This window comes from Lemur catta, chromosome 21, assembly GCF_020740605.2.
Source record: "Lemur catta isolate mLemCat1 chromosome 21, mLemCat1.pri, whole genome shotgun sequence".
In the NCBI taxonomy this organism is placed as follows: domain Eukaryota; kingdom Metazoa; phylum Chordata; class Mammalia; order Primates; family Lemuridae; genus Lemur; species Lemur catta.
Window position 1 is genome coordinate 8,555,552 of NC_059148.1, and position 25,411 is coordinate 8,580,962.

At 56.7% G+C, this 25,411-nt stretch overlaps 1 protein-coding gene across 2 annotated transcripts; it reads left to right on the top strand.

Annotated features, from left to right (window-relative positions):
* Window positions 1-322: 322 nt before the first annotated feature.
* TOP3B (DNA topoisomerase III beta) lies at window positions 323-25,246 on the top strand. Of its 2 annotated transcripts, XM_045535115.1 has the most exons (18): window positions 323-462; window positions 8,434-8,598; window positions 9,706-9,837; window positions 11,158-11,264; window positions 11,960-12,034; window positions 13,435-13,631; window positions 14,147-14,303; window positions 14,930-15,043; window positions 16,837-16,927; window positions 18,143-18,297; window positions 18,437-18,542; window positions 19,202-19,348; window positions 19,491-19,664; window positions 21,915-22,043; window positions 22,544-22,693; window positions 23,048-23,148; window positions 23,645-23,846; window positions 24,660-25,246. In XM_045535115.1, exons 2-18 carry the CDS (start codon window positions 8,529-8,531, stop codon window positions 25,139-25,141), a joined length of 2,589 nt encoding a protein of 862 aa, XP_045391071.1. In that variant the 5' UTR covers window positions 323-462; window positions 8,434-8,528; the 3' UTR covers window positions 25,142-25,246. The 2 variants fall into 2 exon arrangements, with proteins under 2 accessions (XP_045391071.1, XP_045391072.1); XM_045535116.1 differs by lacking the exon at window positions 323-462 and having other exon boundaries at window positions 7,741-8,598.
* The last annotated feature ends 165 nt before the right edge of the window (window positions 25,247-25,411 follow it).

Genomic DNA, 25,411 nt, shown 5'->3' on the forward strand with positions numbered 1-25,411 from the left:
TAATGCTGTAACATACAAAAAATATCTATAGCATTGAGGGAAGCTTGCTATACACACATCTGCAGTTTTTTATTATTTTAATTAACAGCAGATATTAAATATTTTCATGCCAGTTTTCATAATCATTGTAATGAAAATTATCATTATTGTGTCCCTGTGGCGGGCAGGGTTCGGTGACACTCTGCGGACAGCAGCGGAGACGGGTGGAAGTCTGGGGAGCCCCTGCGGTCCCCGCCCGGAAGGACCAACGCGCGGCGGCGCCCGGAACGCGCTCGCCGCGGAACCCGCAGACGCCAGCGCGCGCGAGCCGGAGGGCAGACGCTGGCGCGCAGAAGGCGGGGACGCCAGAAGCGCTGGACCCGGAAGTAGGGGTGCCGGCGGCCGCCCCGGGAGCAAAAGGCGGAGCACAGCGCCCCGTGGGGCTGCGGGAGAGCAGCGGGCGAAGGGCCTCTCGCTGGGCAGGTCAGAGAAGCGGCAAGAGCGGGCCTTTTCCGGGCGTGTTTCCTGAATGCGGGCCGGGTGCGGCCCCCCGCGCTGGGGCGCGGGCTCTCCACTCTCGTCGCCTTTTGCCTAGCTGGGGTGACCCTCGCCCCCGGGACTTGCTGTGGGACTCGGGGAAGGGGTGATGGGACAGCGCTTAGTCCTCTGCCTGGCGGGGGCAGGCGCTGCGGTTACTGCTCTTCTTCAGCAAACCCTCCCACACCTCTTGTCCGAATCTCATAGGTAGGGAAACTGAGGCTCAGGGAGGCTGTGCAGCGGCGGGGCCCAGGGCGGCGCGGTCCACGCCCAGGCAGGTTCCACTCGCACTGTCTGCCTCCTGGGCTCTGGCTCGGTCGTGAGGGCACCTGGGTTCTCTGACCTGTTACCTGTACATGAGGGAGGATACTTTGTAAAGAAATTAGCTACAATCCAAGGGCAGTAATTTCTAGCAGAGGTGAAAGGGAAGAAGATGATCTCCTCTTGCCTTTTTATCCCTCTCGCCTTTGGGCTTGATGGCAGTGAGCAGTGTTCTGAACGTCAATTTACGCATGCTTTTAAAAAATTAAAATGCCTGCCTTATAGGGTTGTTGGCAAAATTAAATGAAGTAGTGTTTATAGCTCTGGCACGCCTAGTACAGAGGAGGAGCTTAAGAAATGGTCATTGTTTCTCTCTTTTCCTGATTCTGTAGGTGTTTGGTAAAGTTACTAAGGTGGAAAATCCTTGGAATTTAGGCCTCCACTCCCTAGCCACATCCGCTGGTCCATAAGACGCTAACATGAAAGGAAATTTCTATATTTGCAGTGTCCCCAAAACACACATACTGTTGGTAAGAGCTGACAGGGTACTAACAGGCTAACCTGCTACTCCCTCTTTAATTCACTTTCAGTCCTCCTAATTATAGTCCCAATTTGGGGTGTTCCCTGTCAACAATTAGCAATTGCTAAGCACTTGCTAATCTCCCTTTTTAAATTAGGACAAATTGCAGACACAGAGCTTTGCAGGGCAACAAGATCGAACCTGGTGTACTAACTAGGTTACTTGTGAAGAACCTTTTTCTGGCCATTTTTATGTATTTAAGCTTAAAAATAAAAAGGAAGAACTCAAAGTGAATAATAATGTTGGTATGGCAAAAGTGTGATGATGGTGTGTAAATGAAGCTTGCAAACTGTTGCTTTCAGGTTTTGTTCTTACGGGTTTCCATTTTGAAATGGAAGATGTGCCTTAATGGAATAATGGGGAGCTCCAAGGTTAGTCACAGAAAATTAATCACAGTTAAGATTGCAGACATTTTTAAGAGATGGAACCTGGTCCAGTTAAAGAAAAGTGTCCCTGGCTGGGAGTCAGAAAGCATGAGTTTCAGTCCCCACTTGGCAAATTTCACAGGTGACCTTTGGAAAATCACTTTCTCTGAGCCTTTCTTCTTCTTCTTCTTTGAAATGGTTGTACCAATGGCTGCCAAGACCCCTTTCCCCAGTATTCCATTATGATTCCAGACCCTTGAAGGAAGCAATGTTTTTTCTCCAATAAAATTGTGATATTCAGAACATAACAGTCTGGGCACGGTGGCTCGTGCCTGTAATCCTAGCACTCTGGGAGGCCGAGGTGGGAGGATCGCTTGAGGTCAGGAGTTCAAGACCAGCCTCAGCAAGAGCAAGACCCCGTCCCTACTAAAAATAGAAAAACTTAGCTGGGCAACTAAAAATAGAAAGAAAAAATTAGCTGGGCGTGGTGGCACATGCCTATAGTCATAGCTACTTGGGAAGCTGAGGCAGGAGGATCACTTGAGCCCAGGAGTCTGAGGTTGCTGTGAGCTAGGCTGATGCCACGGCACTCACTCTAGCCTGGGCAACAGAGTGAGACTCTGTCTCAAAAAAAAAAAAAAAAGATTACAAAGTACTTATGCAGCACTAAAGTATTAATATAAAGTGTTGAACTAGAACTTTTTTTTTTTTTTGAGGCAGTCTCACTCTGTTGCTCTGGGTAGAGTGCAATGGCATCATCGTAGCTCACTGCAACCTCAAACTCCTGGGCTCAAGCCATCTTCTTGCCTCAGCCTCTCGAGTAGCTAAAAGGACAGGCACGTGCCACAACACCCTGGCTAACTTTTTCTATTTTTAGTATACATGGGGTCTTGCTGTTGCTCAGGCTGGTCTCAAACTCCTGAGCTCAAGCAATCCAATTCTCCCACCTCGATCTCCCAAAGTGCAAGGATTACCGGCGTGAGCCACTGTGCCCGGCCGAACTAGAACTTTTATGTCTTTAGAGACAAAGCTATTGAAGACAGGTGTGTATCACACATGAATAACAACTGCACAGTCTGACAGGTAGACAGGCAATCTGAAATGGGGACAGACATGCCTTTGTGTAAACTGCCTGGTTTCATCCCTGTCCCTGGGTAAATGAGGTGATCCCCTTTAAGATGCTAAGGCAAAATGTTTCTCTCTGAAGGGACTTGTCAATCTGTTGTTTATCGAAAAACTTAGAATCTGAGGTGCAAAGGGAAATAGTGGAGATATGAAATTTCCAGAAACTTTGACACCATGGGAAAAAAGAACATTGAGAAGTGTTTGCAATACTCTTACAGATTTAAAGTCAGTTTTTAAATTTCAGAGATTTAAAAGCATTTTTATTCTTCGCTTTGCAGGTACAATTACTCTGTATTATATATTCCATCAGTATGTTCTCACCATCTACTTACCATTAGAGTGAACAAAGCAAAACCCCTGTTCTCCCGGAGTTTCCTTATGTTCTAGGAGCTGCGAGACAAGAACCAAATAAGTAGATGGAGGCTATATCATGCATGGTGGTAGATGCTACAGGGAAGCAAAGCAGGGCTGCTCTTCTGTTCAGGATGCTCATGGAGGCTGGACAGGATCAGGTTTAGAGCGCAGATTCTAGAACAAACAGGCCCAGGTTCAAATCCATGTCCTGCCAGTCAGGCTCTGGTCTCTCTGAGCCTGCAGTTCCCACTGTAGGCCAGTATGATGGCAGCACCCTCTCCCAAGGGTGCTGGCAGGATTGCCTGGTGCCTGGCATGTCATCACTATGCCACAACTGCTGGCTACTCTGTGACACAAACATGAGAAAATCTGAGGAAACATTTTAGGACAAAACTTTTTTCCTACTTTGGAAGGGACGGGAAACTCAAAAGCTCTCAAGGAACAGTCCCCCTCTGCTGCCAGTTTTCCCTTCTGTCCTCTGGCTTCTTGGGGTAGGAGAAGGAGAGTCCCTGGGTCTCCTTGAAACCTCATTTCTGGGTCTCTGACTTTGGTAGGACCAAAATTTTCCCAGAATGGAAAGCAGAGGCCAAGTCACAACAGCTTTTGTTGTTCTTTCATTAATTCGGCAAGCATTTAGTGCTTGCTGGGTGCCAGAGATACAACAATGAACTAGACATGATCATGGGGGAACCAGACCGATGATACCAGGTGTGGTCTTTGAGAAGGGCTGCAGGAGGTCAGAGGAAGCAGACTAATGGGACAAGGTGGCTAGGCAGAGGCCCCAAGGCAGGAACAGCCACGATACACAGGGAGGGAGGGCTTGGGGAGTGCGTAGCAGGGCAGCATGAGATGCACGTGGAGCTGTCACAGGCCGGTGAGCTCATCTGCAGACTGCCAGCACCATCATCCTAGTGAGCTCGGTTCTTTTTCTCTGGGATGATTGTGCATTTAGGGTTGTTTTGGTTTTTTTTTAAAGATGGGGGTCCCACTATGTTGCCCAGGCTGGTCTCAAACTCCTGGCCTCAAGCAATTCTCTTGCCCCACCCTCCCGAATAGCTGGGTTTACAGGTGTGTGCCAGCACGCCCAGCCCAATTGTGTATTTAGGGGGAACATCCAGGTATTATTTTGGAGGAAAAAAGCAAATTGTTTTATTCAGGGCAGCTTTCTTATAGAGATTACTGATTTCATTATGGTCCTGTGGTCTCTTACAGCAGGGGACAGGGTTGACAGCTCATAATTGCTGGCTACTTTGTGACACAAACATGAGACAATCTGATGAAACATTTTAGGACAAAACTTTTTTCCTACCTTGGCAGGGGTGGGAAACTCGGAAGCTCTCCCAGAGCAATCCCCCTCTGCTGCCACTTTCCCCTCTGGATTCTCCGGGTGGGAGAAGAGGAGTCCCTGGGTCTCCTTTAAACCTCAGCCCTGGGGCCACTTGTGCACATGGTGAGGAGGGACAGAAGCTGCTAAAGTGAAGGAAGCTCTGTTGGCATCCTTTCTTAATGATGTCCTATCCAGCCCTCTGTTGTATTTTGGGCTTTACTTTTTCTTTTCTTTTCTTTTTTTTTTTTTTTTGCGACAGAGTCTCACTCTGTTGCCCAGGCTAGAATGAGTGCCATGGCGTCAGCCTAGCTCACAGCAACCTCAAACTCCTGGGCTTAAGCGATCCTCCTGCCTCAGCCTCCCGGGTAGCTGGGACTACAGGCATGTGCCACCATGCCCCGCTAATTTTTTCTATATATATTTTTAGCTGTCTATATAATTTCTTTCTATTTTTAGTAGAGACGGGGTCTCGCTCTTGCTCAGGCTGGTCTCGAACTCCTGACCTCGAGCGATCCCCCCGCCTCGGCCTCCCAGAGTGCTAGGATTACAGGCGTGAGCCACCGCGCCCGGCCTGGGCTTTACTTTTTCTTCCTTTATAAATCCATTGTCTTAGTTCTTTTTGATTAGTCACCTGTGTCCACAGCCCTAAATGTAAAAGCGAACGTGGTGAGCAGGAGGCCTGCAGCCCTGTCACCCCCACCCCCAGGCCGCTGCTTTGTTTTGAGTTCTACCCAGACGAGTCTGCTCTTTGTAAACAGGCGTGTGCGTGTGCACGCACGTGTGCGAGATCACAGATGGCAGCGCTCTGTACGCACCATCATACACCCAACTTCCTTGACATAATTTATCTCGGTGATCTGATTCACATCACTGTTCACTGAGCAGGTCCGTTCCTTTCTAACGCTGCCGCGCGTTCCATTGTGTGTAAATGCCATACCTCCATTTAACCGTTTCCTGCTGAGGGACACGAGGTTGTTTGTCATCTTTTATCATGAACCGTAATACTGCAGAGAATTACCCAGGCTGTGTTTAGTCACAGGCTCCACTGTCTGGGCTGAGGTCACTCCAATGCTGCCCTGTCCTGCCTCTTAATGACTCTGTCCACATGGACAGTCTTACCAGGGCCTGCCACCAAACTCAGTGGCCACTTCTCCCCTGGTGACCTCGTCCTCTACCCATCTTGGGGCCCTCACCCTCCCTGGGTCAGCACTGCCTGAGCCCCCTGCAGTCCCCGCCCTAGCATCCCACCCGGGATTGCTTCCTTTGACTCCCACTTTACAGTTCTTGGACCCCACAGAGCACACCCTGCATGGGCCCTCCCCACGCCTGCACCTCCGTCCTCACCCATCTCAGAGTTGAGTCTGTCCCTGTAATTGCTCCCCTGCACCCCTGCCCACTCCCTCTCCTTCCTACTCGCCTGGCCTATCCCATCTAAATCCAGCCCTTCCCCTGCTACGGGCCGGTCCCCAGCACCACCTGTCCCCCTCAGTGCATAGCCTCCTCCGCACAGAGATGTGTGACCGTGTCGCCGCCCCTGCTCTGACTGGACACGGCCTCCCTCTTCTCCAGGCCCTTGGCTGACTGGCTGCCTCTCACCCCCCTGGCCATCACCTGTCACTTTGGCAGACCCCCATGGTCAGGTCTCAGCTACCACCTCGCCCGGCCTGTCAGTAGCCTTTGACATGGCAGTGGCTGCCCTGCCATGCTCTTTTCCAGGACCCTCACCCCTCCTGACCGATGCCCCCCCCTCCCCCCGCTGGCTCCTCAGGCGTCCACCAGTGCACAGTCACACGCCTGAACCGTGCTCCCGCGGCTCTACTCGGAGCTGCTGTTTCCTTCCTTTCATGCCTAACCCGCAGCCTCAAAGTCGTTCTTGACTTGCCTGCTTTCCCCCATCCCAGGCCCGCCCAGACTCTGGCAGCCTCCACCCAGGGCCCAGTCACCCTCCTGTGTGGCAGCCAGAGATGTCCCTTTAAGACTTGAAGTCAGGTCATCCCACCCGTGTGGACTCTGCTGTCTCCCGGCTCCCCTGGGGCTGGTCCAAGGCCCGGAGGCCCCACATTCTATGCCCCTGCTCCCTCCAGCCCGTCTGGCCTCCTCGCCGTCCCTCCATCCCGCCCAGTGTCTCCCCCTCAGGCCTCACCTCCCCTGGTCCTTCTGCCTGGACTCTTCTCCCAGGTGTCACCAGCCCAGCCCTGCCCTGTCCCTCCCCTTCCCACATGCCAACTCCCCAGCCCTACAGTGGGTTCTGGGAGGACAGGACCTGGTCTTGCTTGCTGCTTTATTCCTTGCACCCAAGACTGGCCTGAGCACATAGTAGGTGCTCAATAAATAACTGGAATAATTCATTCCTAGCAGTGGCATTGCAGGCGATGTGCGCTTGAAGTTTTGGGAGGTATCTTCAGATTGCCCTGCATAGGAGCTGTTCCAGTTTAACTTCCCCACACCCTCATCCGCTGTGTGTGCAGACTTTGGGTCTCTGCTAGGGAGATGAGTAAAAGCTCATCGAAGTTCTAATTTTCTTTGGTGAGTATTGGTGGATGTCATTTCATATCACATTTCCTCATTATATAAACAACTCCTAAGAATAAGAAAATAACAATCCAACTGAAAAAAGTGGGTAAAAAATATGAATAGATAGTTCACAGAAAAGGAAACCAAATGCTTTTAAACATGTTTCAAGTGCTCCTGAGTTTTGAAATACTTAGGTGTTTTTTCTTCATACTGAGATTATTTTAAAAGTTCATGTTTTTTCCTAGTATTTTTCTGATTTCATTTTTTTACTTAAATCTTTGCTAGATCTGGAATATGTTTTGGTGAATTATGAAATAGGAGTCTAACTTTACTTTTTTCCTCAGAAGCTTGCCCAGTTGTCTCAATACAAGCCTTTTAAAAATATATGTATATAATGCTATGCTTATAAACACCAGTGCTGTATTTATAATGATCAAAAAGACAGAAAGGGTTCGTATGGTTTTCTTTTTTTTTTTTTTGAGACAGAGTCTTGCTTTGTTGCCCGGGCTAGAGTGAGTGCTGTGGCATCAGCCTAGCTCACAGCAACCTCAGACTCCTGGGCTTAAGCGATCCTTCTGCCTCAGCCTCCCTAGTAGCTGGGACTGCCGTATGGTTTTCTTTTACTCGGCCAGCAGGTATCAAAGGTGTGCCAGGCAGAGAAAGCTGTTGCAAATGCCATCAGTGATTCAGACGTAAAGCCTCGTGTGTCCTGTTGGGGGTGAGGCAGTCACTGACCACGGCATGGCGTGCCGTGCATTGGAACAGAGACCTCGGACGAGAGCTGTGGGCACAGGAGAGGCCGACTCATCCTGCCCAGGGTGTTGGGAGAGCCCCGTAAGGGAGGGTCAGCACTTGAGCCGGGCCTGTGGGCAGCCCAGCTGTACCCTCCAGGCCTCGGGGAATATTTCCAGCAAGGGGATGTAGGCACAGAGGCTTCGAATGTATTTTTCCTTAGACGATGGTGTCCAATTTAATTTGGCCAGAGCATGGCCTGCAGAGTGAGAAGTGGAGTGGGGAAGGCAGGAAGGTAGATGTGAAGGGCCCCTTGACCCACCAGCCCGGGGAGGAGAGCCAGGTGTCCCCCTGCCCTGGCCGTCAGTCCGGGTACATAGGCCCCAGCATCTTCCCAGCGTGGCTTTAGGGACAAAATTGCCTCGAGATTATTGGGGCCACTTCAGCTTCCCCCAAATGAAGCCAAATTCCCAGTGGATCTCTGAGCCCCTTCAGGTGACCTGGTTGTTTATATGTCAGGTGTCTTCAGGTTTCCCTAATTTTTCTAATCCTTGCCTCAGGTTTGTCTTGTTTTGTTTGTTAAAATGAGTGTCCTTGTGAGTGGGATAGGTTCCGTGGGAAGCCGTTGTTGTTTCCTGAGTGTCTGTTCTTGTCTTTAGGAGTCACGCCGACCGTGGCGCTGGGCTGCAGAAGAGCAGTTTCTGCACTTTTCCTCGCCGTTGTCCGGAAGCTGGAGCCTGCGGGCTGAGGGAAGATGAAGACTGTGCTCATGGTTGCAGAAAAGCCGTCCTTGGCGCAGTCCATCGCCAAAATCCTCTCTCGAGGTAGGAAAGACCAGCCCTACGCTGTGTTGCTTTGGTCTGTGAGCATGGTTGTCTGTGCCTTACGGGACGTAGCACCCTAGGTGTTACCCCACTCTGGCTGGGGTACACTGGGTTTGGGCCAGTTAATGAAGCGCCTCGCTGCTAGTCACTGTGAGGTGCATTTGCTTCCACCTGGCGGGTGCCGTGGCTGGGCTCCCAAAAGGATGGAAGCCCAGTTTGCAATTAGAGGAAGGTGCAGTCCTCGTCAGAGTGCTGTGCCAATCAGGGCTGTTGGTCACAAGCAGCAGAAACCAACCCTGGAAGGGAGAAGACACAGCCAGGACCCCACCCCCACCCCCAGTCTAAGTCTGAGGAGGCCATGCGCTGGACATCGTCACACGAGATACTCACCACTGCCTTCTGGACCTCATGTCACTTAAGAGTAGCTGATGGGCCAAGCTACCAGGAGTTGGAGAGGGCACGTCTGCCCTTGGCCCCCACTCTGGCCACTGGGTGGTTGGTGGGGTTCTGTTTCCCCTCCTATCTTTGAATTTCCTCCAAATGGAAAGGGTATTTGTGTGTTGGTACCCAGAAACGGCAGCATCCATTTGACCACCCCCTGGTCTAGTGGTTGGGGAGGAAGAGACCCCAGTAGAGCTGAGAGGGTGTGGTTCTCAGGGCAGAGGAGACCAAGGAGCGGTGCCCGGTCCCCAGAGGCCAAGCAAGTATGGCTTTGGGGCCATCAGTGGAGGGGGAGAAGACACCGTGGGATTTGATAATTTAGGAGATCCCTGGTAACCTACGAGTACAGTGTGAATGAAGTGAGGCAGAGACCGAATTGAGTGAAAACAGAAATGCAGAGAAAGAGCCCGAGAATATCTGCTCCCATCTCTCCAGGTCCCAGGCTTTGCGTAGCAAGCACACGTGCCAGCTGTTCCCAGATGCTGTGCCCCGGAGCATGCTTAATCTGCCGGTGCCCAGTTCCCCTCAGCAGCCTGAGGAGTGTTCTCACTGAGCGCTCTGGGGAGGGGGCACCCAGGCCCTCCGAGAGGCAGCGTCAGGGCCCGGGGTCTCCACGGCGTCTGCAGCTCGCTGGAGCGGCCATCGCTGTGTGCTTCTCGTCCCCAGGGAGCATGTCCTCACACAAAGGGCTGAACGGGGCCTGCTCAGTCCACGAGTACACAGGGACCTTTGCTGGCCAGCCGGTGCGCTTCAAGATGACGTCCGTCTGTGGTCATGTGATGACCCTGGATTTCCTGGGTGAGCCCCCTCCCCATCCCGCTAAGGGGAGCCCTACGTGGCACTGCCCAGGCTTCAGCTGGAGCCAGGGGATGCCTCTGTGCGGAGAAGTTTGTCCAGAATCCAAGCATCATGAGGCCAGCAGATCATGGAGTGGTGACCAGGGATCCCTGGGTGAGGGGCCCAGAACGAGGCTCTGGTGCTCAGTAGCCCTGGGTCCCCATCATGGCAACACCCTTAGCCACTGCATCCCCCGTGTGCCTTCCTGTGCAGACAGGCAGAAGGGCCCATCCTGGGCCTATGCAGGCATCTGAGAGAGGGCTGCTGCTCCTGCTGAGTTGACTGTTGTCCATCGATCATTTGGTGGCTATCATTATCATCCTCGTATCGTTACTGTCCATCACCTCGGAAGGGCCAGCATTAGTGACTCACCAGGTCTAGCTGCAGGGCTGTGTGGTTGACAGGAGTCTGACCCGGGCTGTTTCCTTGTGCTGCCGGCCTGAGGCAGTGACTGGACCTCTGTGTGTTTCCATTTCTCACATGTGAAATGGGTCTTGTAAGTGCCATCTACTTCCCAGGGTTGCTAAGGACTCAGGATGACAGTGAAGGGCGAGGACTCAGCACAGGGCCTGGCACACAGCAAAGCCTCAATAGTTGTTCTTGCTGCTCAGTGACGACAGCAGTGACAGTGATGGCAACTGAGTCGTGTGGCTGAGCATTTGGACCCCAGCAGGCAGGTGGAGAGCCAGGATTTGAACTTGGCTCTCTGACCCCATTCTCCCAGGCTGTGAGAAATGGGGCCTACAAGAGCTTGCGAGAGCCAGGCTTTAAGCAGGGAAGTCGGCGGATGTGCCAGACATGAGGCCCAGAGATCGGCCTCCACAGGGTACGACTGAGCACGTGTTGTGCCCCGTCAAGTGCTGAGTGGGGGGAGAGGGTTACAGAAATCCAGGATGAAAGTGCAGGAGAAGGCACGAGTGGGTGGTCCAGCGCTCAGCAAAGCAAACCAGCCCAGGAGTGGTGCTGCCAGCCACAGGGAGTTCCCGAAGCGAAGTCAGAGCAGCAACCCTGCCAAGAGTCCGCATGGCTCCTGCAGGTGACCAGGGTTGAGCACCAGCTCAGCAGCCCAGCAGAAGGAAGGCCGGGTGGGCAGGAGTTACCGACAGGCCTGAATTGACATTGCTGACTGTCAGGGTGACCCTGGGCACATGGTTCTCCAAGCTTCCCTCTCCTCATTTGTGAGATGAAGCCACTGTCCTCCTGGGGTTATGACGGTCTCAGAAGGCAAGACCCTGTGAGCCATGAAGTGTGATTCAGTGTCACTGTGGCTGTGGCTTGCAGGAAAGTACAACAAGTGGGACAAGGTGGACCCCGCAGAGCTGTTCAGCCAAGCCCCGACGGAGAAGAAGGAAGCTAACCCCAAGCTGAACATGGTGAAGTTCCTGCAGGTGCGTGGGCCCAGCTGGGCATGAGCACCCCGGGCCCTCTGCCCTACTCCTTGCACAGCGGGCGGCTGCGGACGTCCTTGCCCACTGTGACTGGAGTCCTTATCCCCGTCGTGGACAGAGGGGCCTTCCTGGCAGCCCCGGGCAGCCTCCTGCCCGCTCTGTGAGCGCCCCCTGCTGGCCCACAAGGCCCCTGCGGACCTGGGCGTCCCCACACCACCAGCCGTGGCACCTGCCTCACCTGGCCTTGGGAGCAAGCACTCTTCTTGTGAAATAGTGTATTGTTTGGGTTTCCCCCCAATTTTAAAGCAAATACATACCTATTATTGGAAATTGGAAAATATGGGTAAGTAGAAATAAAAGATCATTCATAATTACACTACCCCACAACCACTCCTGTTAACATTTAGGGGTATTTCATTTTAAACCTTTTTCTATGCAGTTTTAGGGGGTTAAGATCATATTGCAATTGTATATATGTTTTAGCTCAAAACCAGCAGTTCTGAACTAAATTCTTTTCTGAGTGGCTGAGGCAGCCTCGCTGCAGCTGGCTCCCTGCCCAGCCTGGGCACCCGCCCCCGACTGCGGCTCGGGCACCTGGGCACAGACTCTGCCTCTTGTCTGGATGGGAGCGCCAGGCTCGGGCGGCACAGGGCCCGGCCTGCGGCAGGTGTGCGTGACCGTGTGCTGTGTGGCAGGTGGAGGGCAGAGGCTGCGATTACATCGTGCTGTGGCTGGACTGCGACAAGGAAGGGGAGAACATTTGCTTTGAGGTGAGTACGGAGCCCTCTTTGGTCCCTGCTCTTGGCCTTTTTGCCACCATCCCCAGACTGACGCAGTCACACCATTCCTGGGGCCAGAGGAGGGAATAAACTATATTGGTTTGGAAACGCCCTTCTCCACCTTTATTCTGAAATTCTGTAGACACTTGAAAATGCATAGACTCCATGAGGGGTGATCAGGTGTTACTTCACTTGCTGGGGATGCGTGGTATAAGCGAACATTGGGCAGAATTTTCTAGGTGGGTGCAAATTTCAGAATGGGGCTATCTGGAGGAGCGGGTGGGTTTGGGCACCTCTAAGGGAACTTCAGTCGAGGCTGGTGAACACCTGGCCTCAGCACTGAGCTGCTTTGCAGGCCTCATTCTTCCCACCTCCCACCTCTGCCCCTCCCATGATGGCTCCACCTCCCAGCCACCCCCAGGGGCCCGCCCTGCAGGGAAGCAGGTAGCAGCTCCCTTGCCCCATGCTTGCTTGGCCATGGCACCCTCGCATGGGTCATGGCTGCAGGTCTCACCTGGTGCCCCTCTGTCTTTAGCTCCCTACGGGTCACCCCCATGTCTCTGCACCCAGCTGTCACCCTGGCTCAGGAGATGTTCCAGTGAGACAGGGGAGCTTGGGCACCCAGCGTTGCAGTGCAGCGCCCTCAGCAAACCTGATCATGCTCTGTCCCTTCCCAGACACCCTCACCCGTCCCTTCCCTGCAGGGCTGCTCCTCCCCAGGGGTCCTTGCACCTCGGGAAGGGGAATGGTGGTAGCTTTCTCCCTTCACAAACAAACCACTGCTTCCCCATCAAGATGCTGCATGGCCAGGCTCCGGCGGTGACCCCCCTCCCACTGCATAGCCTTCTTAGTGAGTCTTGGCTCTAGGACCCCACTGTGCTGCCCGAGCTGCCCAGACCCCACCCGCAAGCCAGGGCCCCCTGAGGCCTTCCCATGCCTTCCTGTTTCCTGTCTTCTTCGTTAGTTTTTCTTTCCTTGACACTTCTCCAGTCTCTTAAAAGTCCCACCCACCTCTCCAAGCGCTACATCCCCCTAGGAGGGGAGATGGGTCACATGGGATGGATTTGGGGACTATAAGGTCCCTTAAGTGCTTAGCAGTAGTATTTTCTGATTTGGCAGGATGAAAGCGGAGGATAGGGAGAGAGGTGGTAGTCAGACAGGGGTGTTTGAACGTGTTTGTAGATGGGAGGAAAGGGGGTCATGTGGCAGGGTGTTGTGGGGGCTGGAGGCTTCTGGGAAGTCAGGGAGATGGGAGAGGGTCTGGCAGGGGTGGGAGAGGGGGTTGCACATACAAGCAGGCCCCGCCCTGGAAGGAGCCAGGGCTCACAGTGGGGTGGGAAGTGGGCAGCAGAGATCTGGGAGGTGGGTCACAGCCAGCCGCCCTCCCCCAGGTCCTTGATGCTGTTCTGCCTGTCATGAACAAGGCCCACAGTGGCGAGAAGACGGTGTTCCGGGCCAGGTTCAGCTCCATCACAGACACGGACATCTGTAACGCCATGGCCCGCCTGGGCGAGCCTGACCACAACGAGGCGCTCTCGGTGGACGCCCGCCAGGAGCTGGACCTGCGGATCGGCTGTGCATTCACCAGGTGCTGGCCGTGCCGCCCAGGGGGTCCAGGCACACCTTGCCCTGCCTCGGCCAGAGCCTGCCTTTGCTGGTCCCCATCTGCGGCCCCCTGGCCTCTTGGAGCCCAGATGAGCCGTAGGCGGTTCCACCATTTAAAAAACCCCGAAGGAAGTTGTGTATTTAGCTGACAGGGATCCACAGGCTGCTGGCTGATAAACAGGAGTGTTTGTGTGCACTCTGGGGTCCTTAGGAGGGTGTGCGGTGGGCGGAATAGCATAGGAGGCTCCCTGGCCGGAGGTGGCAGGAACTTCTGTCCCCTCTCTGCATCACATGTGCTCGCACCCTATTCCTCCCTGAAGGCCTTGATCGCTCTGCCTCTTCCACGGTCTTCTAAGTGGGAGCCACCACCCCTGCCACCTCCCTCACACCACCGCCAGCCCCAGGCTGGACTCACGCGATGCCCCACTAATAGTGTCTTGAGTGAAGTCATGAGCAAAATATCTCTCTCTCCCCTCCCCACCCCACCACTCCTTCCAGGTTTCAGACTAAATATTTCCAGGGGAAATATGGCGACCTAGACAGCTCTCTCATCTCCTTCGGGCCGTGTCAGACTCCCACCCTGGGATTCTGCGTGGAGAGGCATGATAAAATCCAGTCCTTCAAACCGGAGACCTACTGGGTGCTGCAGGCCAAGGTTCCTTGCCCTTCTCTCTTCATGCTGCGGCTTCCCGGGATGGGGCATGGATTCTGACAGTCTTCAGCAGAGTCATCCCACAGGCCCTGGGCTGAGGGTGGAAGCGGGGACAGCTGTCACCAACACTGGTCTGCGGTGCCCGGGGAAGGGGGACCCCAGCCTCCGGGACGGCAGTGGGACTAGACTGGGCCTGGATGTGTTAAATTTGTATAAGTGGGAACTAGCTCAGCTCTGCCGGTGCGGGGTGAGGGCACCCCGAGGGAGCCAGCAGCTGTGGGGTTCAGGTCCAAGCACTGGACTGAGGCCCTTGGCTTCCAAACTTTTTAAAACGCAACCTTCACATCAAGCCTCCTCGGGAGCTCACCATAAGATACAAAGCATGATACGGAGCTGTTCTGGTTGACGTGGGGCCGGGACTCCCGGGGCGCCTACCTAGTGCCGGCCAGGAGCTGGGGGTGGGCAGGGATGGTGTGGGAGCTAGGGGCTCCGGTGCTTCAGCCTCAGCTGAACAGGTACAGCTGTGAGACGTTAGACAAGGACCAGCTTCATCTGTCCCCGCTCTTTCCTTGGTGATGGGCTCACCCGGGTACTTCTTGTGTGTTCAGCTCTCATTCTTCTTCCCGCAGGTTAACACTGATAAAGACAGATCTCTCCTGTTGGACTGGGACCGAGTGAGAGTGTTCGACCGAGAGATCGCACAGATGTTTTTGAACTTGACAAAGCTGGAGAAGGAAGCCCAGGTGTGCCTGCTCCCCTCGCACCTATCACCTTTGCCTTGGGTTGGGCTGGGCCTTGGAAGCCTCTGGCTGGAGGAGTAGCCTGTGACCGGGGCTGCGTCTTTCTCCTGCTTTCTGAAACACAGTCCCTTTGGAAAGAGGATTCTCACTGACCCTTATACTCCTGCTGAGATATTTCTGCCCCTTGCTGTAGCTGCAGTGTGCTGCATGCCTGCCTCACGCCAGGCACCGTCCCCACCTGCAACCCTGGCAGGCCCCTTCCACTTGCCCCCGTCCGTGTGACCCCGTGGGCGCTGCTGTGTGTGGCAGGACTCCATTTCACACAGAGCTGTCTAAAGCTAACAACTGTAGAGAGACCTGTGTGCACATTAATGCCCTCACCCAAGGTCACAGCCAGCGGGGGACAGGTCCCAGATCCCAACCTCAGTCAGCTTTCATGCCTTTATGGCATTTTGTTTCTTACTCAGGGTTTTTATGAATTGGAAGGACATGTTGCTTGGCTGTTAGGAGGAGGGTGATGTGACCTGGCGAGGGGGGCTGGCTGCATGGGGTGGGGGCACGTCTGCGGCCATCGTAGCAAGTGCCCCACTGCTATGAAAGCCACCAGAGTTATTGAGGTACAGCCTGGCCTCCTTCAGGCACCTTTGTCCTGTCCTCCAGCCTTCCTTGAGTGCCCTCTTGCCCACCGTGCAGGCTGCCAGGCCTCTGGAACCCCTAAAGCTGCTCCGTGCTGTTAGCATTAATCACATTCCCACAGAGACCCCCATCTCCACCTCCAGCCTCGCTGGATCCCAGCCTCCACCGGCGCACACACAATGGGCCCCAGTGCCAGCACCCACGTTGTCTCTGGAATCCAGAAGGCACTGCCTGGCCGGTCTCTGTGGGCTTGGCAAGGGCAAAGGCCTGGGTTGAGTTGTTTGGATTGTCTTGCCATAGGCGAAACAAAGAACTGTCTCTTCTGACAAGCGTTCGGTCTGGAGGGGGAGCGCGGTAGCTCGCCAGCCAAGTGCAGCCCACAGCTGCTCTCCATTTAACCTGCATGGTGTTTACAAAAATTTCAGAATAGTTACCAACACTCAAAAATTGTGACATCCACATAAAAATCCTGACTGCCAGCTTTTCTTTAAGAATTGGAAGACATAGCAGTACTAACAGGCCCAGACAGCAGCCCTGCCCCCCGCAGCAAGGAGTGGGTGCTGCCCCCAGACGGCCCTGCTCGCCACCCTCTTGCCCTGCTGATACAGCTTCTGTAGGGTTCACATCTGCAGCCCCTTCTCCTGACTGTTCCTCATTCTCCCTCATTTACCTAGTTTTTCTCTCTTTTTTTTTTTAAAGAAACAAAGTCTTAATTCTGTCACCCAGGCTGGGGTGAATTGGCACAATCCTAGCTCACTGCGGCCTCAAACTCCTGGGCTCAAGCAATCCTCCTGCCTCAGCCTCCCGAGTTGTTGGTGCTATAGGCACCACCATGCCCGGCTAATATTTTTATTTTTTGTAGAGATGGGGTCTCGCTCTCTTGCCCAGGCTGGTCTCAAGCTCCTGGCCTCCAGTGATCCTCCTGAGTCACCAGGATTACGGGCACAAACTACCTCTCCTAGCTAGAACAGAATTGATATTCTTTTTCCCTTCCTAGTTCTAAATAAATACTGAATCAAGTCTTCAGGCTGCTGAGAAGAGTGGATTATTGAAGCAGGGAGACCACATGCATGGAAGCAGACCCTTTGCCCACACATCTCCATTCCCTCTGTGGTGGCGTCCTCCCCTTCAGAAATCCCTCTCTGGGTCCCGTCTTCCAGGTGGAGGCCACAAGCAAGAAAGAGAAGGCCAAGCAGAGGCCCCTGGCCCTGAACACTGTGGAGATGCTGCGTGTGGCCAGCTCTTCTCTGGGTACGTAGGGACGATTCTCTAAAGCCCCCCAGAGTCTCCTTGAGGCAGGCTCATGGTGGCCCATTCTGTCCCACTGCAGTGAGTGCCCAGGGGTGCCAGGTGGTGCCGACGCTGTCACCAGTGCTGAGCACATCTCCATGCGATGCCCGAGGCTTGGAAGGGTTCTGGGCCTCTCGAGAATTTCATTTCTCTTTAAGTTCCAGAGTAGAAACAAGTGAAAACAAACAGGAGAGAGGATCCTGTCTCAGTGGATTGTTGGTTAATGCCCAACAGCTTCCCCTAAATTTATGTGGGGAAAGCAGACAGTTTCCTCGTATGCAGTGTCTGAGTGGCTGCTGCGGGGGCAGAACATGCGGAAGGCCACCCTTGGTGTCCCTGGCTCAGCAGAGTCCCCTCAGAGCCATTATACCTGGAGTTCCAGCTCCGCAGCCAAGCTCTGGTCCCAGTCCCAGCTCAGCCATTTCCTTCCGCCTCCCGCACTTCAGTTTCCTCGTGAGAAAATGGGGCGCCGACGTTACCTGTCTCTCTAGGTTGCCGTAAGGCTCAAATGACGTGAAATAGCACATTTTATCAATAGCAATGGTAATGTTGCCCACTACTTGAGGGGGACATCCTGATGTTAGAGTCTTCGGGCAGCTTTCGCTGGGGCAGGGGAGAGGCCCCAGCCAGGTGTCACCTGCTGGGACGGGGTGAGCATCGCCTCCCTGAGCCTTGTTTCCTCAGTAGCAAGGCAGGGGCTGGGCTAGAAAGCTGGCGCCCTCCGACCACCCTCGGCCTCTAGGCATTGGCGGCCCTCCCGTGGGGAGCTGTGGGCAGTGTCCTCTCAGAGTGGTGGCTCTAGGGTCCTTAGGGGGCTGTGGAGTGATGGCCTGGTTACAGCTCTGTGGCCAGACCCTGGGGAGAGGCGCTCTGAAGGCCACGTCATCATGGCCACGAGCACTGTGGGGGCGCTCCATGGGGTAGGGTGAGCAGCATTTCCCGTCAGGCGCCACGCTGGGCCACCCTCACGGTGCAGGACGCGGCCCTGGACAAGGCTGTGGGACACAGGTCGCCTGCCCAGCCAGCAGCTCTGTGCTCTGGCCACACCTGCTCAGGGCACCCTCGCCCTCCGGGAGGTGCTGGCTGCCTTGGGGAGAGCCTGAGTGCACAGGCCTATGGGCAGGCACCTGGCCAGCCCCCACCATCTGGGCCAGCTGAGTCTCCTGTCTGTCGCAGGCATGGGGCCGCAGCACGCCATGCAGACAGCTGAGCGGCTCTACACGCAAGGCTATATCAGCTACCCGCGGACAGAGACCACCCACTACCCCGAAAACTTCGACCTGAAGGGCTCTCTGCGACAGCAGGCCAACCACCCTTACTGGGCCGACACCGTGAGTGGAGTCGGGCCTGCCCCTGCACACACTTGTCGCTGAGACCTCAGGACCGGCTCGGGCACTTTGGCCAAACCCAGGGCCAGCGGGAGGGTGGCCAAGCCCAGACTCGGACTCGGCCCTGTCTTCTCTCCCTCAGGTAAAGCGGTTGTTAGCGGAAGGTATCAACCGTCCAAGGAAAGGCCACGATGCTGGCGACCATCCCCCCATCACTCCCATGAGGTCGGCCACGGAGGCCGAATTAGGTATCTCACACACGCCCCTCATGCTTCCAGGGAGGAGGGGCGAGAAGCTAGAGGGTCGGTGGCAGGCCCCGCTGGCAATGTGGGGGCTCCTTCCCTTCCTGCCTGCCCTGCCCGCAGCCGTGGTGAGGGGGTTGCCTAAGACTGAGATCTTGCTCTGGGCTGAGACAGGGGTAAAGAGGTGGCAGCAGGTGCAGGTGGCTGGTCAGGGGAGGCGAGTGGGCAAACGGCTGTAGGGGTGTGGGATAGGACCGAGGCAGAGAGTGACAGGGCTCTACGGTGGGCAGTGCCTGTGGCCCACGTGCCAGGAGCAGGTATGTAAGGAAGGGCCAGCAGTGTGGGCGGAGGCAGGAGCCACTGCACCGCCCGAGTTGGAAGGCATGGTGGCATGTCACTAGATGGTGGAGGGACAGACCCGGTGCCTGAAGGGCAGTCCCACCAGTAGTAGCTTCGGGAGGTCGTACAGGGAGGTGGGAGCCACCGGCAAGAGGAAGCCACCAAGGCCCAGGAGACTGGCTTTTCCTTCCTGTGCATTTTCCTTCCTCCTTTCTCGGGCTTCAAGCAGGGCCTGGCATCCCTGCTGCTCAAGTGAGAATGCCACGGGGTCCTTAGCACCAGAGCCCCTGACCAGCTCCCAGGTGACAGCCCTGGGCTTATTGCAGGGGGTGACGCATGGCGGCTCTACGAATACATCACCAGACACTTCATCGCCACGGTCAGCCACGACTGCAAGTACCTGCAGAGCACCATCTCCTTCAGGATCGGGCCCGAGCTCTTCACCTGCTCAGGGAGGACTGTCATCTCCCCAGGTAACACTGCAGGCCGCAGCTTTCCTCCCCGTCTTCACAGGCAGGCGGGACGTTCCACGTCGTATCCAGAGGTGGGAGGCCAGGGTCTGAGGCTGGGCCACCCAGGCCGGGGACCCTGAGTGGCAGTGGCATGCCTCTCCAGGCTTCACAGAGATCATGCCGTGGCAGAGCGTGCCCCTGGAGGAGAGCCTGCCCACCTGCCAGAGGGGCGACACCTTCCCTGTGGGCGAGGTGAAGGTGCTGGAGAAGCAGACGAGCCCGCCTGACTACCTGACGGAGGCCGAGCTCATCACGCTCATGGAGAAGCACGGCATCGGTGGGTGCGGCGCCGGGGCCACCTCCCGGGCGGGGGTGGGAGTCCAGACCTGCAGAGCTGCCTGGTGACCTTTGTACCCAGCCCAGCACCTGTCCAAGGGCCAGCATCTATCTGGAGACTGCTGACCCAGTGTGTGGCTAGCCAAGTGGGCAAGACTGCAGTGGGCAGCCCCTCACGACTGGCCCTCCCCTGAAGGCCCAGGTGTGCCCTCCTGCACTGCAGGGCCGGCTTACGCTGACTAATGCGCGTGGGGCTGAGGCTTGGCCCAGGATGCCAGACCATTCATAAAGGTCAGATCAGGCCGGGCGCGGTGGCTCACGCCTGTAATCTAGCACTCTGAGAGGCCGAGGCGGGACGATCGCTTGAGCTCAGGAGTTGGAGACCAGCCTGAGCAAGAGTGAGACCCTGTCTCTACCAAAACTAGAAAAAATTAGCCGGGCATGGTAGCATGTACCGGTAGTCCCAGCTACTCAGGAGGCTGAGGCAGGAGGATCACTTGAGCCCAGAAGTTTGAGGCTGCAGTGAGCTATGTTGATGCCACTGCACCCTACCTGGGGCAACAGAGCGAGACTCTGTCTCAAAAAAAAAAAAAAAACCAAAGTCAGGTCAACGTCCTCTCGAGTCCACACAGCCAGCCCAGGTCTGTCCTAGAATCAGGCAACAGGGAAACCAGACTCTCATGTGAGCCACTTCCAGTGAGGGGAGCCAAGATGCCTGTCCCTGTCCCAGGGACAGCACTCCCCACGGGATAAGCAAGAAAGTTTCCAAGTGAGGATGGGCAGTCCAGGGGAGTGCATCAGATCAAAAGTGTGGTTGCTGGTGCACGCACCCTGCAGGAGAGGTGATCTTGCCCAGTCCCCAGGCCTAGGGGCTATGGGTGATGTCTCACATGACTGGGGGCCTCCTCCCCTGGCAGTGCTCCTTCCACTGGGCACTGCCCGGCCCGTCTCGCTGCCCCAGTTGGAAGGCACGGGAGGGTGCCTGGGCTCTGCTCCATCAGTGGTCCTGCAGGTGGACTTTCAGGAAAGTCTCACCTGATGCTGGGGCCCTGGTCACCATGGTGGCCTTGGCAGGAGAGCGAAGCTCTGGGCCTGCTTCTCCCAGGGCCCTGGGGCGCCTGCAGGGGCCCTGACATAGCAGCCCTCCGCCCAGTGTGGGGTGTAGGCACTGCTCCCCCCCTGCCCCCGCGTCCTCTGCCCCTCCCTGTCTGTGGATGTCTGTGGCTCCTGGTAGCGGCACACCAGGCAGCGGGCCAGACCCAGTCACCAGCACAAGAGTGCGACAGTGGAGAGGGTGGCCGTGTTACCTTCTGCACAGCAAAGTGGTCGAGGGCAGCCCTGTGGCAGAGGCGCACAGGGATGTGTAAGAAGGGCCTGACCAGAGCCGCCGCCGGGGGCTGGGGCAGGAACGCAGCGGGCTTGTGCTGCAGAGCCCGTGGGGCCCACAGGCTCGGGCGTGGGGGCACAGCACCACTCATAGCCGCCACTGCGGCCTCGGATCCCGGCCTCCTGCCGAGAGCCGGGGACCTCGGCAGGCTCGGTAGCCCCTAGACACCAGGTTCTGCATGTGGGGGACCCTCCCTCACAGAGTTCCTCCGGGAGGGTGCGTCACCCGCCAGCACTGGCAAGTGCACAAGGGAGCGTGAGTCTACTCTCTGCCCCCGTGGCCAGCGCAAGCCGGTCAGAATGCCTCGTCTTCCTCTGCACCTTCTCTGCCAAGAAGGCACCTCAGGGTGGGGAAGCTGAATCCTTGGAACTGGGGATCTGCCCTGGGGATCGTGAGGGACACTGGAGAGAGGGCAGAGGCAGGGGACAGGAAGTGGGCAAAATTGGCCAGGTTTGGGGGGGGTGACTCTTCAGCAAGCCTGTAAGTGCCTCTGTGTTTCGGGGGGGCAGGTGCCACAAGTTCAAAGCAGGAGAAGCCAAAGAAGAGACATTTACCAGGCACAGAATAAGCTCTGTGAGCTTGGCAGAGTTCCTTAACCTCTCTGAGCCTCTCTGCACTGTAAAGCAGGAATGAGCACCCTGTGCTTGGGGCCACCCTTGGGTTCTCAAGCCAGTACACAAAAGGCACATGGTGTGGTGCCCGGCACAGGGCCCAGCCCTCCCTCCTGGGGGCAGCCAGGAGCAGCGAGGGAGGGGCTGAGAACCAGGGGCCCCATGTCAGGTGGAGGTGAAGCCACAGCTCACGGTCCCGTGGGACATGCCCACGGCGGGCCAAGGAACACCAGGGCCTTGCTGTGTGTTTCAGGCACAGATGCCAGCATCCCTGTGCACATCAACAACATCTGCCAGCGCAATTATGTCACCGTGGAGAGTGGGCGCCGGCTTAAGCCCACCAACCTGGGCATCGTCCTGGTGCACGGCTACTACAAGATTGGTGAGTCCCTCAGTCCTGCCCAGCCAGCCGGGGCTCCCTGGGCGTGGGCTCTGCCGCCTCCCCAGACAGTCCTTGGGCCCACGTGCACTTCCCCAAGGGCCACTGCCAGCTCTAGTACCCCCTGGGCTGCCCAGGGTGTGTTTGAAGGAGGGACGGATGCAGGCAGAGGAGCCAAAAGGGGAGGTGAGGGGCTCTTTCCTGGGCCTGGGGTTCTCACTCAGGTGCACATAGGCTGTTGCCAGGAGGTGCCCCTGAGGCCAGTGGGAGATGGAGGAGCACAGCGCTGGCTTGGGGCTGGCCGGGAGCATGCCTCTGACGTGGTCCTAGACACAGGAGGTCCCTGGCTGCTCTGCACCAGATTTCTGGGTGGGAAGTCAGGAAAGGCCTGGGGCCCAGGAGCTGGCCTGGTACCTTCCCACTGGAGGACCAGCCAGAGCTGCCCGCTGGGCGGGGCGGCCCTGGGGCGAGTGCCGCAGCAGCATCTGCCCGCCTGCTCACAGACGCCGAGCTGGTGCTCCCCACCATCCGCAGCGCCGTTGAGAAGCAGCTGAACCTGATCGCCCAGGGCAAGGCTGACTACCGCCAGGTGCTGGGCCACACCCTGGACGTGTTCAAGAGGAAGTTCCACTACTTCGTTGACTCCATTGCCGGTAGGTCCACCTCTTCCCTGCCCTCACCGGGGACCTCCATCAGGGCACCAACACCCAGGGGAACGGGTCCCCATGACGTCACAGGCTGGAGCGAGGATGCCTCCCGCTGGGTTACCGTCAGGGCAAAAGCAGCTGTGTTAACCCCACACGGAGCTGCTGCCCCGCCGTTCTGTCACCGACAGTAGAAACCCACCACCTGCAGGGACGTGGCCACACTCAGATCCTTAACCACGTGTGGTGGCCTCTCCCTCCAGCCCACCCGGTCACACCAAGGCATCTGCCAAAGAGGTGGCTGCCAGAGGTCCTCTCCTGGAGACCGGGAGGGTGTGACCCCTGCACTCTGCTTGCTCTCAGGCATGGATGAGTTGATGGAGGTGTCCTTTTCACCCCTGGCGGCCACCGGCAAGCCCCTGTCGCGCTGCGGGAAGTGCCACCGGTTCATGAAGTACATCCAGGTAGGTGGGAGCAGGGGCTGCGACCGCCGTCCTGGCCTGCAGCGCCCTGTGCACTGACTCGGGCAAGTCATGTTGCCACTTTGGGCTTCTACTTTATCATCGGTGGTAACAAGGAATAATATTCTTTGTCCCGGTTGTCACATAAGAATGATTCAGAGACATAAAGCAGCCTTTGCCAACAAATACCCACAATGTCCCCATGATCACTGGAGCACAGAAGCCATCGGGCCACTTAAACACGTGTTGTCTATTTTTCCTTAACTCCACCGCACTGGCCGTCACGGGTAGCAACACACACGCAGGGGGTTCGGAACTGCCTCTCTCCACGCATGGAGCCAGGTCCTGGGACCCATGGCCCAGAGTGGAGAGCCCCTTGGCTGCGCCCGTTACGTATTCTGCATTAGGTGGCACTGGCTCTGGATTGTGAGGGCAACGAGGCAGGTGGGCCAGTGGGTGGCCCCCGAGACCTCCCACCCCGTCCCTGGCATTGCTGCAGGCTAAGCCCAGCCGCCTGCACTGCTCCCACTGCGATGAGACCTACACGCTGCCCCAGAACGGCACCATCAAGCTCTACAAGGAGCTCCGCTGCCCACTGGATGACTTCGAGCTGGTGCTGTGGTCATCAGGCTCTCGGGGCAAGAGCTACCCGCTGTGCCCCTACTGCTACAACCACCCACCCTTCCGAGACATGAAAAAAGGTGAGTGCGGCAGCTCCTGGCCCGGCCGCTCCCTCCTGTCCCCGCTGGGTTCTGCAGGCTCTGCTCAGCAACAGCCCCTGTCTTGCACCAGGCTGGGCTCCCAGGGGACCCCTCACCCTGAGCCATCCCACACTGGCACTGGGACAGGAGACCCTCAGTGCAGCTGGGGCACTGCACAGGCCTCAGCTACAGGCCTGCCACCCTCTGCTCACCATAGTCCACTGGCCTGGATCTGGGCAGCGGGCATGCCGTGCTCCCTCCTGGGCTGGGGTAAGCGAGAGGATGCAGCGTGGGGGCCTGCCAGGGAGCGGTGCGCCCTCAAGCAGCGTCCTCACTGCTGGAGAAAGAAGAGCATATGTCAAGGCAGGGCAGAGAGCACGGAACGAGGAGTCTGGTGGGGGCCCCATGTGCTCCTACATGGCTGTGCTAGCCCCTTTATGCCCTGTGTAGCCTTTTGGGGTGTCGTGATCCCGTACCACAGGCCAGGAACCAGCAGGACCGAGGCATCTGCCCACACTTACTGTAGGATCTGTATCCAGGCTGCCAGGGAGTGAGGCCCCATCCCTGCCCTCCAGCAGCTTCCAGAAGGCATTAGCCCTGGGGGCCTTGAAAGTTGAGGACAGGGTGATGGCAACGGCAGGGGTGGGGGGGTGCTTTGGGAGCCTGGGGGAGCGTGAGTCAGGGTGTCCCCCAGAGCGAGGCCAAGAGGAACACTTTCTGCTGGAATGAAGGACCCAGGATTTTGAGGCACTGGGAGTGGGCCCAGGGGGCAGGGAGCGGGTGTGTGTCACAGGGCTCCTCTCTCCCTGCCAGGCATGGGCTGCAACGAGTGCACGCACCCCTCCTGCCAGCACTCGCTGAGCCTGCTGGGCATCGGCCAGTGCGTGGAGTGCGAGAGTGGCGTGCTGGTGCTGGACCCCACCTCGGGCCCCAAGTGGAAGGTGGCCTGCAACAAGTGCAACGTGGTGGCACACTGCTTCGAGAACGCCCACCGTGTGCGGGTGTCCGCTGACACCTGCAACATGTGCGAGGCTGCCTTGCTCGACGTGGACTTCAACAAGGCCAAGTCCCCGCTCCCGGGCGACGAGACACAGCACATGGGCTGCGTCTTCTGCGACCCTGTCTTCCAGGAGCTGGTGGAGCTGAAGCACGCGGCCTCCTGCCACCCCATGCACCGTGGGGGGCCAGGGAGGAGGCAGGGCCGAGGGCGGGGCCGGGCCCGGCGGCCCCCGGGGAAGCCCAACCCCAGGCGGCCCAAGGACAAGATGTCAGCCTTGGCTGCCTACTTCGTATGACGGCCCCGTTGCCCCTCACCCAGGCTCCAGTGCTATGCAAATGCCTCATGACAGTTGTCCTTTGGGCCACTGAAACCATTAAAATGGCATTTTGTTTTCTCCAGAGCAAGAAGCTTGGGGCTTTTGCTGGTACAGTGATGTCAGAGGGTTCCGTGTCCCTGAGCATCTGAGGGGCTCTTCCCACCCTCCCCCCACCTCTTCCTTATCCTGTGCACACATGTCCCAAGTGTTCCCTGCTCTGCCCTGGCAGTCTAGAGGAAGGCCACCAGT

What these genes read in the sequence shown, in the direction of transcription:
- TOP3B (XM_045535115.1), top strand. Translation starts at nt 8,529, where the DNA reads ATGAAGACTGTGCTCATGGTTGCAGAAAAGCCGTCCTTGGCGCAGTCC. An exon ending in GGGAGAACATTTGCTTTGAG is followed by an intron (nt 12,035 to 13,434) that starts GTGAGTACGGAG and finishes GCCCTCCCCCAG; the next exon opens with GTCCTTGATGCTGTTCTGCC. An exon ending in ATCGGCTGTGCATTCACCAG is followed by an intron (nt 13,632 to 14,146) that starts GTGCTGGCCGTG and finishes CACTCCTTCCAG; the next exon opens with GTTTCAGACTAAATATTTCC.